Below are 17,238 nucleotides of genomic sequence, written 5' to 3' on the forward strand. Positions count from 1 at the left end.
TGGGGATGAACTTATATATATATATATATATATATATATATATATATATATATATATATATATATATATAAATATATATATATATATATATATATATATATATACATATATATATGTATATATATATATATATATATATATATATATATAGAGAGAGAGAGAGAGAGAGAGAGAGAGATAGGAAAACTCCGACACGCGTACACCCGCGCACCAACATTCCCCAAACCAAAACCTAAGCAAGAAAGGCAGCGCTAAAGCAAGAAGTCCGTTAATTTTAACGATTAGATGAGTCTAAAAAAGCTTTTTCTTTGTTGTGTAGTGCGAGTGACGCCTGGCTTCCGCACGTGTCACCCTGTCACCTGTCGCTTTATTACTGCATTTCTCGCTTTGCTTTTGGTTTGGGGAATATTGGTGCGCGGGTGTACGCATGTCTGAATTTTCCTATATATAATTGTTTAAACACAATACACTTTTAGTCGTGAGTCAGCGCTCGTGTTTATCATCCTTCGTCCGTGGTTTTTTTGTGTGTGCTGTGTGTAATAGTTATGAAGAAGTACCGACTTGTCCAACTAGCTACCGTAATCTAGAAATTCCTATTCCTAGTTAGACATAACCGATGACTGATATACAAACGTGGTGTTTTATAGGCTTCACACGCTTCTGAGGACGGCGATTTTCTCCCCTCTGTTTTACCCCACCGAAAAATATACACGTAGACACCGCAGCTTACAACACCTACCACACGGTTTTCTTACGGGTGATGATACATCAATTCACAGATAAAACGCTGCCAGAATGGTGGTTGTTACAGTGTATCAGTGTCGTCCATCGTAATTATTACATGCAGGCACATCTCTACGCCTTAACAGAAAGACGTCCAGTGCAGACGAATTTGAATTCGACCTGTACTTTTTATTAGGAAGGATTGAGAGTCATCGTTATTGTTTATCGTCACTAGGAGTGCCGATGTGATGGTGAAATTTAGTGCCAGCGTCGAAGTCTTGGGAACGCTGGTCGCCAAGTTCCAAATGGGTTTGCACATTGCACAAAATTAGCTGCCCTCCGAGCGCGTGCGCTGACATTTCTTTTTTTTTTTGACGAATCGCTGGTCACCGGACTGCAAACCTCACATCCAGGGTGCCCATGTACCACCGTTGTATTCTGAATAACCCCTTGGGTCTATTGTAGTGTCCACAGGAGGCGCGACGGTTTTATTGTAGGCGGCCAACTTGTCCATCAACATGGCGACGAGCTGCGCATAAAAATGTGAATAATTATGATATAATGCTGATACAGCAATGTCGAAAATCTGTTTGTACATAGAGAAAAATTATTTTATTTTTATTCTTACGCCAAAGTGCCAGGTGAACAATTAGCCGATTTAATAAAAACCCATGAAACACGTTTTCTTTAGTCGCAGAAAATGTTCGACGCTCTGTATTTGTTTACAGGGATCTAACATCATCTGTACTGACGTAAGCTTACCCGTGGTCGTTCCTGGGAAATGTCGTGAAGCTCACATGGATCGTTGGTGATGTCGTACAGGTAGTAACTGCGACCCGACACAAAGTTTGAGTTGGAGATACCTTGACACTTGACAGTCGCCTCGTTCCTCCAGCATCCCCCGTGCTTGAAAACGTCCTGATTGTAAATGCGTCTGAGAGCTGCGGCGGCGCGGGACTGCCGTAGCAGAACGTCCAGATCTTCACAGGGGCGGCTTCCTCCAATTCGTTCGTAGCGTTCGTTAGCTTTGGACAGGTCGCCCACGAGCAGCTTAAACCCTCGGTAGCGAAAGGCAGCGTTGCTCCTCGCTTGGTTGATGTTGAGTAAGATTTCCGTCCGCGGGGACGGTGTTCCGACGTTAAGTGCTTCCCACATGTCCAAGCCGTCCAGCGAGCCTAGATCGTTCACGTCGCCTCCTGCGTAGAGCATGGAGAGATTTCAGACAGTGCTTTTCTTGACTAGGAGTGAAGCTGTAATGTGTGCAGAAGGCCGTCCTAGCAAAACGTGTATGTCCTGGGCATGGGGCTGTTGCATTGCCCAGGGGGCGCTGCGAAAATGGCGCTAAAAAGTGCCCTGTGTCCTGAACTCGGTAGTGCCAAGCTCGGTCGTCTGCTTCGGAAAGCACGTTTACCATATGGACCCGCCACTTTCGGTTTTGTTCTACCACGGCTTGCAGCGAATATCGGGCGCCTATGATTTTTTCAGGGGTCGCATGCTGCGTAAAGGCAATAAATTATACAAGGCCGAATACGTGTACACCGTTCAAGAAATAAGCGGTGAAGTTTTAGCGCGGTGTCAACCCTAAATGAAGGGAGTCATGTACGAAGTTGAACTTCAGGTAAGGTTTGCACGCTGTAATTCAGGCGCACAAACGCGAGGAAGTGCTTGCTATAAATTAATTCACAGCAGCGATAAGCAGACATCACGTGTACGGAACTGCTCGAGCGCACGATTGTACGCGCCGCTAAGGCAGCGGTCTTTCGACATGTCGCGAAGCGGCGGGCCTCCTGCAATCTTTGTTGACTGCATGCCGCTAGGCAAGTAGTTATGCCTGCACTGCAGTAGCGGCCATCTGTCCCTTTAGCAACTGATAAATAACTGATGCAATGCATATATGAGCTCGCAGAAACGTACGTGCAAATCGCGCTACAGCGCGAGCTCGTTCGCTGCTCGCTTGATGTAGCTTTTAATGACAGCGCTCGAACATCCACGTGCTGCAATCAATACTACCTTGCTGCGCTGCCTCAACGTGCTGGATTGAGGTCAAGCATGAGCACATTTAACTCTCTAACCTATGCTGCTCGTAGTGGGGTAGTGAATTGTCACCGAATCAGCCCGACCATTTGTGGTCATTTGCGCACACGTGGTTACTCCACCACTTAGCACCAGTCGGATTGTTAATTGTCGCTGTGACCGGGTCTCGAGTCGTGAATCACCAGCCATGCCTACTGCTATGTCGGTCTGCCGTCGGGACTGTAGGTGCAAAAGACTGAATTTTAGAACGCAGATAATCAAGCAAGCTGACAGGCGAAGCAGTCAGCCTGGCGCGATGTTTCGATTACCCAGCGCGACGAACTACAGGTTTTCCCGCTCAATTTAATCCAAGCGCCAGTCAATTTAATCTGAGCGCCAGTCAATTTAATCTAAGCGCCAGTCAATTTAATCCAAGTGCCAGTGATTTTAATCCTAGCGCCACTCAATTTAATCCAAACGCCACTCAATTTAATCCAAACGCCAGCCGAAATAATCCAAACGCCAGTTAATTTAATCCAGACACAACGGAATTCAAGAACCTTTGGATTTCAAGACTTCTGAAAATTTGTGAACATGTTATGAGTTAACACCTTGAAAATGAAAGAGCGAGGTGATAGACCAGTAGCTATCCTCCCACGGGACTAACGACAACTTTTGGAGGTCTTGAAGCGAAAAGCTTCAGCCGGCGTATGTCGGAATTGGCTCCGTAAGCATGTTGGGAGTCAAATTGGCTCCGTATGCGTGTTCGGTGTCGGCGCAGGTGGCCACTGCCGCACGCTTGGCGTCATCGTTTGACGTTCGCCGCAAGCGCGTGTTTATCGCAGAGGCCGACTATAGAACCGCTTGCCGGAGAATAGACGTGCGCATTCAACATGGAAGGAAAAGGGAGTGACACTACCTATACGGAAAGCTGTGTTTATGGCTGTACAGAAATCGCTAGAGAATGTGCCCAACAATGATGAATAAAGAAGTTTAATAATCCTGCATGCCTTATGGTATATATCATTGATAAGCAATTTGCATAACTAGACAAGGCACACGTATAGCATAACCATAAGCTAACCAAAGCATATCCATAAGTGAAACCGTGAGCATAACCATAAGCTAAACCGTAAGCATATCCATAACTCAAGCCATAAGCATATTCATAAGTTAAACCGTAAGCATATCCATAGGCTCAATCATAAAGGATAACCATAAGCTAAACCTTTAGCATAAAGGCTAAATCATAAAGCATAACCGTAAGCTAAATCATTAGCATCACCGAAACTTTTCCCTTTGAGATATCCAGGCTTAACCTTAGCTAAGCCCCAGCCAATTTTTTTTATTTTCTACTTAGTTATGAGAGCGAAACAGCAGATGACAGTTCTCGAAATTAATTGAGAGGAAATGTCAGCATGAGCACGTCGAGTTAATGGTACACATGCGATTTGGTCATGGCTATCAAACCAAACAATAAAGGTTGATTCGATGATAATCACTAGGCCCTCGCCAGGAGGCTTCGGTCGCTAGCGAATACGATTCACTATTCTACTGCGATGTCCGCAGCCTCCAATCAAAGACCTTGTCATAAGTACCGCTAAAACAGTCATGAATACCATTCATTTGCACAACTGATATGGTCGAGTCACTAGTGATCACAAGTGAAATACAATGCGCAGTTTATGTTCATGCTATACATTTGCCTTGTGTAGTTATGCAAATTGCTTATCAATGATATATACCATAAGTTATGCAGGATTATTAAACTTTATTCATCATTGTTGGGCACATTGTCTAGCGATTTCTGTACAGCCATAAACACAGCTTTCCGTATAGGTAGTATCACTCCCTTTTCCTTCCATGTTGAATGCGCACGTCTATTCTCCGGCAAGCGGTTCTATAGTCGGCCTCTGCGATAAACACGCGCTTGCGGCGAACGTCAAACGATGACGCCAAGCGTGCGGCAGGGGCCACCTGCGCCGACTCCGAACACGCATACGGAGCCAATTTGACTCCGAACATGCTTACGGAGCCAATTCCGACATACGCCGGCTGAAGCTTTTCGCTTCAAAACCTCCAAAAGTTGTCGTTAGTCCCGTGGCAGGATATCTACTGGTCTATCACCTCGCTCTTTCATTTTCAAGGTGTTAACTCATAATATGTCCACAAATTTTCAGAAGTCTTGAAATCCAAAGGTTCTTGAATTCCGTTGTGTCGGGATTAAATTCACCGGCGTTTGGATTATTTCGGCTGGCGTTCGGATTAAATTGAGTGGCGTTTGGATTAAATTGAGTGGCGCTCGGATTAAAATCACTGGAACTTGGATTAAATTGACTGGCACTTAGATTAAATTGGCTGGCGCTCGGATTAAATTGACTGGCGCTTGGATTAAATTGAGCGGGAAAACATGTAGTTCTGAACTAGAACTAGAATCAGATGTTGGGATTCAGGCCTTCTAGTTCATGGCAGCCCACGACGCAGAAGTAACGACGGTGATGCTTTTTCGATGCTGAGCTAGGTCTCTCCGGATCGCCATAACCGATTCCTTCTGCTTCGAGCATTTCGTCTCGCGGAAAGTCCGTTTTCGTTAAACTATAGGTTGCGGCTAGCTCGCAGCGTGGTCGGCGGGGTCTGTGAGAAGTGACGAGCCTTTTAGCACTCGCAACAGGGCAGAAAAAAAAGTGCGAATCGACGTACAACTCGGACTAGAACCGTGGTTCGCCACAGCCAGGGCTCAATACTAACCAAGCCGGTACTACCCAGATAACGTTTCGCGCGCCGCCACCACGCGCTATGCCTCAAACTCCAGCGCAAGACGCCAATAGGCCACTTTCCAACGATATATTTGTCCTCCTTTCCAATTCAAAAACAGCCACCCCCCCTTTCTCTGGCAGCCTATGTGCATGGTAGCTATAGCGGCTATCAGAGAATACATCGCCATCGTACAACCAATGGTGTCCGCAGCAGGAATTTGAGCCGAGAAATAAATGTCCACATAGGATCCCGGTTTGAACTCTCTACTGCGTAACTACTTACTTGACAACGCATAACAGTCGAAGTATATTATAGAACACCGCCTTATTTTCAATTTAACGACATTATGTAGGTTGTTTTCAAGTTATTTTTAATTGTCTAATCGTGTATATTTTTTAACTTTTCTACAAATATATAATGATCACCTGCGTATTTCCTCCAGTGTGGCTGGGGCTTAACACGTTGTTCGCGGGTCATTTGATTGTTATTCGAACTACAGGTTTTCCCGCTCAATTTAATCCAAGCGCCAGTCAATTTAATCTGAGCGCCATTCAATTTAATCTAAGCGCCAGTCAATTTAATCCAAGTGCCAGTGATTTTAATCCGAGCGCCACTCAATTTAATCCAAACGCCACTCAATTTAATCCGAACGCCAGCCGAAATAATCCAAACGCCAGTGAATTTAATCCAGACACAACGGAATTCAAGAACCTTTGGATTTCAAGACTTCTGAAAATTATTGGACATATTATGAGTTACACCTTGAAAATGAAAGAACGAGGTGGTAGACCAGTAGCTATCCGGCCACGGGACTAACAGCAACTTTTGGAGGTGTTGAAGTAAAAAGCTTCAGCCGGCGTATGTCTGAATTGGCTCCGTAAGCATGTTCGGAGTCGAATTGGCTCCGTAAGCATGTTTGGAGTCTGCGCAGGTGGCCTCTGCCGCGCGCTTTGCGTCATCGTTTGACGTTCGCCGCAAGCGCGTGTTTATCGCAGAGGCGGACTATATAACCGCTTGCCGGAGAATAGACGTGCGCATTCAACATGGAAGGAAAAGAGAGTGATACTACCGATACAGAAAGCTGTGTTTATCGCTGTACAGAAATCGCAAGAGAATGTGCCCAACAATGATGAATAAAGAAGTTTAATAATCTTGCATAACTTATGGTTTATATCATTGATAAGCAATTTGCTTAACTGCACAAGGCACATGTATAGCATAAACATAAGCTAACCAAAGTATATACATAAGTGGAACCGTGAGCATAACCATAAGCTAAAGCGTAAGCATATCCATAACTTAAACCATAAGCATATTCATAAGTTAAACCGTAAACATATCCATAGGCTAAATCATAAAGCATAACTGTAAGCTAAATCATTAGCATCAGCGAACCTTTTCCCTTTGAGATATCCAGGCTTAACCTTAGCTAAGCCCCAGCCATTTTTTTGTGTATTTTGTACTTAGTTATGAGAGCGACACAGCAGACGACAATTGTCGAAATTAATTGAGAGGAAACGTCAGCATGAGCACGTCGAGTTAATGGTACACATGAGATTTGGTCATGGCTATTAAACGAAACAATAAAGGTTGATTCGATGATAATCACTAGGACCTCGCCAGGAGGCTTCGCGATCGCTAGCGAATATGATTCGCTATTCTACTGCCATATCCGCAGCCTCCAATCAAAGACCTAGTCAGCAGTACCGTTAAGACAGCCATGAATACCATTTAATTGCATACCTGATATGGTCGAGTCACTAGTGATAAGTGAAATACAATGTGCAGTTCGGGGTACTTGGTGTTTCGCGCAACATAACGTCATACACATGCAATGAAATACCATGAATCGAGTGACTCACTGTGCCTACTATAAACTCGTATTCTTAAGTCACTGGTGAATATTATTCGCCTATTTTACTATCCCTGAGACAACTTTCCCTCGTGAGTGCTGTCAGTAGTATCAATGAAGCTGCAGAAGGATAAGCATTTTTGCGTTACCACTGCCAACTGATACCGCCGAGTTTTTATCATCACTAGTGATGCGCTCATTGCGATGTTCTCGAATTTTCATGCCGAATAGCATCAGAGATATCAAATGAAATGTCATTCAGACGGCTATTCACTAACTATATTTTAATGACTATAGGAGATACTAAGATTGATTCACTCTAGTGATAAATAATTACTTTGTGTAGTTTGATGGTCACAGCCATCATTCATGCACGCCGTCAATAGTATAAATTAAAGTTTCAATAAATGATAGTTTTAATCAGTCAACATTGCTAACTGACATTGCAGAGCCATTAATGATCACTAGCGATAAGCTGTTCCGTGTTCGTGCACTTTATGATGCATAGCGCCATGCATGTCAAATGAAACTTTTAAGCAATAATCCAATTATGATCATTTACGATCAGTGAGCATATCGTCTGCTACCATTGCTACCTGATAGTGCAGAGTGATTTGCGATCACTAGCGACACAATGTTGTGCCACTAGTGATCACTAGCGACTAGTGACGTTATGTTGCGCAAAACACCAAGAACCCCGAACTGCGCATTGTATTTCACTTGTGATCACTAGTGACTCGACCATATCAGTTATGCAATTAAATGGTATTCATGACTGTTTTAGCGGTACTGATGACAAGGTCTTTGATTGGAGGCTGCGGACACCGCAGTAGAATAGTGAATCGTATTCGCTAGCGACCGAAGCCTCCTGGCGAGGGCCTAGTGATTATCATCGAATCAACCTTTATTCTTTCGTTTGATAGCCATGACCAAATCGCATGTGTACGGTTAACTCGACGTACTCATGCTGACGTTTCCTCTCAATTAATTTCGAGAATTGTCATCTGCTGAGTCGCTCCATAACGAAGTTGAAAATTAAAAAAAAATTGGCTGGGGCTTAGTTAAGGTGAAGCCTAGATATCTTGAAGGGAAAACGTTCGCTGATGCTTATGGTTTAGCTTATGGTTATGCTTTATGATTTAGCCTATGGTTATGCTAGCGGTTTAGCTTATGGCTATGCTTTATGATTTTACCTATGGATATGCTTACGGTTTAACTTATGAATATGCTTAAGGCTAAAGTTATGGATATGCTTACGGTTTAGCTTATGGTTATGCTTTATGATTTAGCTTATGGTTATGCTCACGGTTTCACTTATGTATATACTTTGGTTAGCTTATGTTTATGCTATGATATCAATGATATAAACCATAAGTTATGCAAGATTATTAAACTTCTTTATTCATCATTGTTGGGCACATTCTCTTGCGATTTCTGTACAGCGATAAACACAGCTTTCTGTATCGGTAGTATCACTCTCTTTTCCTTCCATGTTGAATGCGCACGTCTATTCTCCGGCAAGCGGTTATATAGTCCGCCTCTGCGATAAACACGCGCTTGCGGCGAACGTCATACGATGACGCAAAGCGCGCGGCAGGGGCCACCTGCGCAGACTCCGAACCCGCCTACGGAGCCAATTCGACTCCGAACATGCTTACGGAGCCAATTCGACTCCGAACATGCTTACGGAGCCAATTCAGACATACGCCGGCTGAAGCTTTTCACTTCAAAACCTCCAAAAGTTGCTGTTCGTCCCGTGGCAGGATAGCTACTGGTCTACCACCTCGCTCTTTCATTTTCAAGGTGTTAACTCATAATATGTCCAAAAATTTTCAGAAGTCTTGAAATCCAAAGGTTCTTGAATTCCGTTGTGTCTGGATTAAATTCACTGGCGTTTGGATTATTTCGGTTGGCGTTCGGATTAAATTGAGTGGCGCTCGGATTAAAATCACTGGCACTTGGATTAAATTGACTGGCACTTAGATTAAATTGACTGGCGCTCGGATTAAATTGACTGGCGCTTGGATTAAATTGAGCGGGAAAACCTGTAGTACACTGGACTGTAAAGCTATGAGCTCTAAAGGTACCACTAAAAGGCAAATTCTGCAGTGGTATGTTCCAATTTCCGGTAAAAACACGATCTCGGTAACTCAATGAAAATAAATTATGGGGTAGTGGAGGACTCCGGAAATTTTGACCGTCTGTGGTTCTTTCACATGCACGTAAATCTAAGTACCAAGAGTCGCATCTCGCCCCCATCGAAATGCGGCCGCCGTGGCCGCGATTCGACCCCGCGACCTCGTGCTCAGCAGCCCAACACCATAGCCACTGAGCAACCACGGAGGCTAATGCAAATAAATTGCTCCTATGGCCGGTTGGCCGGGAAAAAGGGCGTAAAACGTATTATTCTTAAAAACGTACTATGCATAATTGTATCGACGAGATAGATAGATATGCTGAAAACGGTTACGTAGGTAAAGAATGTTAATCGCATAAAAATCGGCAGAAACCATTTCACGGTGAATGTCGATGGTAATGAGTTTAGCCTTGAATAAATATAGCGGCACAACGTATTCCCACCGTCGAAACAACATATGAGGCGTGAACTGCAGCGGGACTCCTCTTTCCCGCTTCCCTAACAAAATTTGGCGCCATCTAGCGGAAGTGCCGCCCCGAAGCCTGCTCGTGGCCTCCGAAATGCACGAGGTGCCGGTGCGTGCAAATTGCTGCGAAATGCGTCATGCGGCAGCCGGGCGCCAGTCTCGCAGTTCTTCCATGACACGCTGCACCAGGTGGTTGCGCTGGCGAGAAGTTTGCACATGGCCTCCGAGACAAGAACCATGGCGAACCGGTGCCTGCAAGCGCTGAGAATTGTTCCATCACTTGCCGCATACTCATTGCCTCAGTGATCGAAGTCGGCGAAAGGTTCGTTCAAGAGTGGCATATGCCCAGTGCAGTTGTAAAACGTTTCATCACAAGGCTACTAACCATGTCAGTACGGCATTCAGTACAAGTAGCATTGTTTTGTAAATATTGGAGTATGGAATTGCGCACATCCAATTTTGCTTCAAAAGTAATGATGGTTCTTCTCACATCAGCAGGCAGTGCCTTAAAAGAGCGGCGATACATAAGTATGCAAGGCCTAGGAAAGCGCTGAAAATTTTTACCGCGCAAGCAGTCCTGGGGGGGAGGGAGGTTAACCCCCGCCCAGGACTGCTGAAGATATAAGAGTCCACCTAGTGCATTGTCCATTTTGGCGGCAGCGGATTGGCTAGGGCCACTTGTCTCCTCCTCACTCGTACAACTTCATCCAATCAGCAGCGGCGGAAATGGACAGTCCAATAGGTGGACTCTCGCAGAATACCTCTCCCCCCCGATCCCTCCCACCGTGCATCATCGTTTCGCGACAATCGGCAAATGTCTTGGCGCGGATAGGCGCTGAATTTTCAATCTGCCGTGGGGTTGGAGGAGGCCTAATCTGCACCTTCGCTATTTTCACTCGTTCACCTCCACCCCCCCCCCCCCCCACCCTCCCTCCTGCGCGTGTGCTCCTTGGCAAGATGTATACAACATGCGGAGAGGTGTAGCAGCAGCGAGATCGATGCGATTGACCTAGAAAAGAAGACAAGGTAAGCCGATGCCATGAGTGGCGCGGGAGCTTACTTGGCTGGGAAACAAAAAAAGAAACATCAATTCACTTTGAGCTTGGTGCTGGAACAACGTCTAGTTGTATTTCTCTCATCTGCTCTGCAATTGGTGACCCGGCCGAGCTCCCCCTCCAGAGGGCAGCACGATCTGCTGTCAACAAGTCCATGAAATTCGGCGGACTGAAGTAGCGTGACTACCGAGTGGAAATGAGACATCCGAGACTGAATTGAGGGATGCGACTGTGGGATTCGCCTCACAGTATCGGGGCTTCCGCCGGTCAAGTGCGATAGTGGCGGGTTTGCCATGGATGTCCACCATGTATTTTGAATCGCGTCTCTCCATGACGGGAAAGGGTGTGCGTGGACTGCAGGCCAAACGGGTTCATAGCGCGGAAGACGTGGGCTGCGTTGGCAAGGTCAGTTGAAACGTAAGGTGTGTGTGCTGAAACTAGGCGCGTCGGACGGTGTTTAAGATCTCAGAAGAGGTCGTGAAGAAAGTGCACGTATTCGTTAGCAGGCAGGTCAGTCTAGGGTGGTTGTAGTGAAAATAAAGTGTTGGGTAGGCGGAGCGTAGTAGCGTAGACGAGTTCTGCGCTCGAGCACCCTATGTCCGATATTCAGGCACACTGGAGACCCAGAAAAACTACTTGTAGACGTTGAAGCCATTGCGATGTCGTGCCGTGAGCAATGGGCGCTAATTTGGCATGTCGATGAAAGCGGTCCATGAGGCCATTGGTGTTGGAATGGTAGGTAGCCGTGCACACACGATTTGTGTCATAAGCGGAGGAGCTTTCGAAAAAGAGCGGTCTAGAATTGCTGTCTTCTGTCAGTAACAATTTTGATAGCAAAACCGAAGCGGGCAACCAATGTTGTAGCAAAAATTGGAGGACGCTTAAGCTTCGCCTTCAAGAGTGGAACGCGACAGCGTTCCCGTCGACCCGCCAAGGGGTGTAAGACAATGGGCTACGGCGCAGCGACTACGCGGCCCGCATGGGACGCGGTGAGCGTCGAGCAACGCAGCGTTCGGCGCGGCAACGAAATGTGCGCGTGAGCAAGCAACGCACGCCTGAGCCTTCGAAACAGCTCGTTTCTAAGGCAACACCGCATTCACTAGAGGCGCTTTTGTACCGCTTTGAAGCATCGAACTCGTGGCTAAGTCTACTTCCGGCCACCGAGCGTGACGGACGTGCGATGACGGGCTCCGTCGGAGCGGCTACAGCATCCATGCCTGGTTGCGGAAACAGGGCTATTGCATCGGACAACGAATATCAGGTCATACTGCCTACTTTGCCTACAGGTCGTCTTGTCTTAAATACAGTTTTCCTGCACGGGGACATCAGTGCCCACTCATACCGGGTGGAAAATTTTCGTGATGCGCTCACTCCACTTTCGCTCCTGCCGGAAGTTATCGCCTTAGGCGCGTACCGCATGAGTCATGTGTGGGCGGTTACATTCAAAGATGCCGACGCCGCGAAGAAGATTCTCAACATCGGCGAGTTGAAAGTGAAAAATGCGAGATGCCTCGTGATCGACCCTGCAAACCGGGATGTTCGAATGAAGCTGCACTGGCTCCTTCACAGCGTACCAGACGAGGACGTGCGTCTTGCCTTCTCGCCATTTGGGAAGGTGACGCACGTCTCAAGAGAGCTGTGGCGCACTCACGGCGTGTCTGATAAGGGGTCAACTACGAGGATGGTGACCTTGTAGTTGAACGCTAGCGTGAAGCTCGACGACCTGCCGCACCAGGTGAACGTTGCTGGAGAGCTGGCGCTTGTTGTCGTATCGGGCCGGCCACCCCTGTGCCTTCGCTGCCGTGGCACAGGTCATATTCGGCGTGACTGTCAAATTCCACGGTGTGGTTCGTGCCGTCGCTTTGGACACGACGAGGGCCCCTGCGCACGGACGTACGCCAGCGTCGCCGGGCCAGTGAGCAGTGATGAGACGTCAGCACTTCTCATGGATGAGGCTGACGCGGAGGAAGCATCGAAAGAAGCTAGCGGATCAGCGGTGCAGAAGACCACGTCGGTTGCTCCTAGGGCGCATCAGTTGGACGCGCAATCCAAGGCTTGCGCATCTCCTAGACAGACGCCTCTACCTCCGCCACAGGACGCCGAGGCGGCGTCAAAGAACGCAGCGGAAACGCCTGACGCGTCTTCGGAGAACGCCACCGAACCAGTGGCGGAGCCCATGGACTTTTCTACTGAAGGGTCCAGCCACATGGCCGGAAAGCGGTCGCACGATGAGGCCGTGAGCAAGGTGTCGCAACCGGAGGAAATAGGCTGTGATGAGCCTCCTTTTAAAGCCGCAGGTGTGAGGCGAGCGTCCTGGAAACTGCGGCCGAACATTCCGGCCGAATCACGGCAGGCGGGAAACCGCCTCCGTAGTTTCGTGATGTAGATCCCGAAATGGGTTATGGGGGCGTGCGATGTTGTCGTGAGGGTAGACACCATAAGGTAGGGTTTCATTGCTCGCGATATGGCGATCCACCTTCCTGAAGCACTACGTGTAGCGACTCTGAATGTACGCGGTCTTGGAGCAAGAAGGCGACAGTGTCAACTTAGTCGCCTTCTCTTAGAAAAAAATCTACACGTGGTGGCAATCCAAGAAACCAAAATTGATAGCCAGGAAGCGACTGATCGAATGGTGTCCACTTTCAGTCAGCATTATGATGTTTGTGTGTGTCATTCTGTCGGTGCCTCTGGTGGTTGTGCCCTTTTCATCCGCAATAGTGTCGGTATAACTGTGCAATCGCTCTTTTCGTGCCAAAGTGGACGCCTCCTGGTTGTCGATTTTTTTCCAATATGGTCTGAATTTCCGAGTCATTTGTGCTTACGCTCCAAATGTAGAGGCGGAGATAAAAGAGTTTTTTGAGCGTTTTCAGATGTATCTCGATTGTACAAAAGTACTAGTTTTGTTGGGTGACTTCAATTCTGTTTGTCGTTCGGTAGACCGTGTAAAAGGTTTGCCAGTGCGAGATAAGAGTTCTGAGGTCTTTAATGTTGTAGTTCACGACCACAACTTAGAAGATATCGGAAGTGTTGTCACAAATGGTGCGCGTCCGCAATTCACACATTTTCAAGGCGATAGCCATGCACGATTGGACAGGCTGTATGTGTCGCTTGAACTTGCGCCACTATGCACATCGTACGAGGTTAAGCCAGTGTCTTTCAGTGACCATTGTCTAGTTATTGCAAGCTTTTTAAAAAAAAATGGCTGTGGCTTAGCTAAGGTTAAGCCCAGGATGCGAAGCATACTAGCCTTTATTTTACTTGTTGAACCACTGTTTAGCCTGGTGAACTGTGTTGCTTGGCTATATTTGGTTCGGCTAGACGAAGAAACAACTCATGCGTTACTCTCCTTCGCCTTCAAGAGTGCAACGCGAGAGCGTTCCCGTCGACCTGCCAAGGGGTGTAAGACAATAGGCAGTTTTAGTACTGCGTACGTAGCGTACGCAACGGCGTTGCGTACGTAAGATTGCTGCGTTCTGCAAACTGCGCATGTGCAGAACGCAACACAAACGCTACGAGATGCGTACGCGGCCGCTGCGTACGCACGCATCCGATTCTTGCGTGCGTACGTAGGGAGCCTTGCGTGCTGCTCTCGTGGTTCTCGTTTGTTCGGGAGAGCGCGAGACAAAGGAGTTTCCCAAAATGGCAGCGTCAGAGGCGACTAGCGGAAGGCTGTATTTTTCAATGGCCTACGATTTGGCTTTGCTGCGTGAAGTGAACGCGCAGAAGCCATTCCCAGACCCTGTACTTTGATATTGGGAATGCATAGCAAAAATAGGAACTTTGTTTTTGAGGAAGTGTTCAGTGTGTGCTGTTTGCGCGAAAGGCTCGACCTGCTTTTGGCGCAGTTTGTCGCAAATGACCGTGCTAGCCTGAGAAAGCAAGTACTCGTTTTTTTATTTTTCTCGATATGATTCGTGCATTATATCCGCATTAAAAGTAGAGTCTCTTAAAGGCCTAAATATAGTCCGACGAAGCGGTAACGCGCCCACACGTTACATCACGTTAGCGAGATCAACAGCGTCTAGTTTGGCCGACGGTTTGACGTACTGGCGGACACGGCCATACGCTCCGACGCGCCCGGCGTCTAACGCTCGCCCTCTTACGTACGTAGGCATTTCGCAGTACTAAAAGCCCCAACGCGACACGCGCTCCTACGTTTCGCAAAGCCCTTGCGTGCTGCGTACGTATCGTCATGACGCAGTACTAAAACTGTCTAATGGGCTACGGCGCTGGACGCGGTGAGCGTCGAGCAACGCAGCGTTCGGCGCGGCAACGAAATGTGCGCCTGAGCAAGCGACGCACGCCTGAGCCTTAGAAACAGCTCGTGTCTAAGGCAACACCGCATTCACTAGAGACGCTTTTGTACCGCTTTGAAGCATCGTTCTCGTGGCTCAGTGGTAGCGTCTCCGTCTCACACTCCGCAGACCCTGGTTCGATTCCCACCCAGCCCATCTTGCAAGAGCACCTAGAAAATCAGTCTCTGTAGCACGCCGCAACCTTCGCTTCTCATTCCAACGAGCAGCTCTGTCTCCAGGAGGCACCTCACCTCGTGAGTGTCTAGCAGAGGCAAGCGCAGCTGCTTATATACCGCCGCGACGCCGCGAGCGACGGCGCGAGTTGGAGCCCCGTTTCTCCTTTGTCGTGACGTCACAGTGTCACGTGGTATTGAAGGCGACACCGCCGCGCCTGAGGAGCTGGGTTGGGCTCTCGTAATATGCTTCGCATAAAAGAAAACAAGTACTTCAAGTAGGAACTTTGGAAACTTAATGCGAAATTAATGGAGGATCAGGGTTTCGTTAAGGATGTAGATGAGAAGCTAAAGATACACTCTAAGAAAAAAGAGAGTAAAAAGTGAGTCATGGCAACTTGACTCTCTTTTTTCTTCCGAAGACCCACTTTTACGCGAGTAGAGTCAGAAAACAAGAGTCAACATTTGCGCATGGGTCGTTTGACTCTCAATAGCACGCGAAGAGTAGTCGTGGAAAATCGCCATTCCTCTGATATTTGAGATGAGTCTGGCGAGAGAAAGATTTTAATGCAGGAGAAGAAATACCAGATAAACTCTTCTGTTTTACGCAGGCCCTCGGGTTCCTGTCCTGGTTGTAATGCGGTGTATCATTCTTTCATCCTTGTCATGTTCTGCGATTACTTCGAACTCTATATATTGATTTTCCTTGACCATGTTTGTTGATACCTCGCACGCTTAAGCGATAGCTGGTTTCCTATGCTAAAGAAGACCTGGATTTGCCACACTGGATTCTGACCATAAGTAAATCTAAAAAAAAGTATTGGCTACTAAAGAGAGCAGAGCAACGAGATAACAAGTTCAGTAGGCGCCCTCAACAGTGTCGATTGTAAGTGTAATTTCGCGACAATTAAATTTTGAAGATTTAAGTTCAAAAATCAAGATCTTGTTATGAGGCGCATGGTAATGGAAAGCTGCAGATTTATTTTCAGCAGCTCGGGTTATTGAACGTGTACGGAATCCACGGTATACGCGCATTTTCGCATTCTGACCGCGTTGGAATGTGACTGCCGCGGTTGTGGTTGGACCCGTCACCTCGAGCTCAGCAGCGCAACACCAAAGCCACTGGGCTACCGCAGTGCGCTGTGTTCCGCGACCAGAAACAAATATTAGTGTACGCAACACTGCTTTGGAACCCCCTAGAAATATAAAAACAATAACACAGCAGTTTCACCCCAATGCTACATGAACCACTGCACGAACTATTGCACGAACCAAGGTTCTTAGTTTCATCGGCTGAGTAAACTGCAGTTAACATTCGCTTACTCCTGAAATTAGCAAGCACTGGGTCACGCGCGCACGTGCAAACATCAACAGATCTCACTCAATGACGGCGAACACTCGCTGTCACAGCGTTGGCGTGATGAAGGGCGCGAGCAGAGCGGACCGAACGCTTCTGCTGCCTCTTCCTTCAAAGCGTGTCCGAAAATTTGCGCTATCTGAGCACACCCTTCTGAGCGTGTGCGCTATCTGAGCACACAACAGAGCGAGGGTGGCGCAAGACCGGGCTAGAGCAACGGCTAGAGGAGGAGAAGCGCGCTAAACTAGCGCCTCCCTCTCCCGGCTTGCGCGCGTTTTATCACGTGACCTCCTTAGATACTTGACTTGGGGCGCCCATCCAGCCCGCCTCAGCCTCGAACACTTCCTTTAACGCGCACAGTCAACGGCCCGGGATGGGATCTTATCGCACTTGACTTTATACGTAAGCTC

The 17,238-nt window shown here is 47.4% G+C and overlaps 1 protein-coding gene across 2 annotated transcripts in view; it reads right to left on the reverse strand.

Moving 5' to 3' along the window:
* Positions 1 to 891: 891 nt before the first annotated feature.
* LOC135904291 (arylsulfatase B-like) overlaps positions 892 to 17,238 on the reverse strand; it is an 82,308-nt gene continuing 65,961 nt past the window's right edge. For both annotated transcript variants that reach the window (XM_070532866.1, XM_070532865.1), the window contains 2 exons: positions 1,486 to 1,919; positions 892 to 1,252 (listed from right to left, as the gene is read on the reverse strand). In XM_070532866.1, coding sequence (XP_070388967.1) covers positions 1,127 to 1,252; positions 1,486 to 1,919 — 560 coding nt within the window. In that variant the 3' untranslated portion in view covers positions 892 to 1,126. The remainder of the gene's footprint in view (positions 1,253 to 1,485; positions 1,920 to 17,238) is intronic.

The sequence above is a fragment of the Dermacentor albipictus genome, chromosome 2, assembly GCF_038994185.2.
Source record: "Dermacentor albipictus isolate Rhodes 1998 colony chromosome 2, USDA_Dalb.pri_finalv2, whole genome shotgun sequence".
NCBI lineage: Eukaryota > Metazoa > Arthropoda > Arachnida > Ixodida > Ixodidae > Dermacentor > Dermacentor albipictus.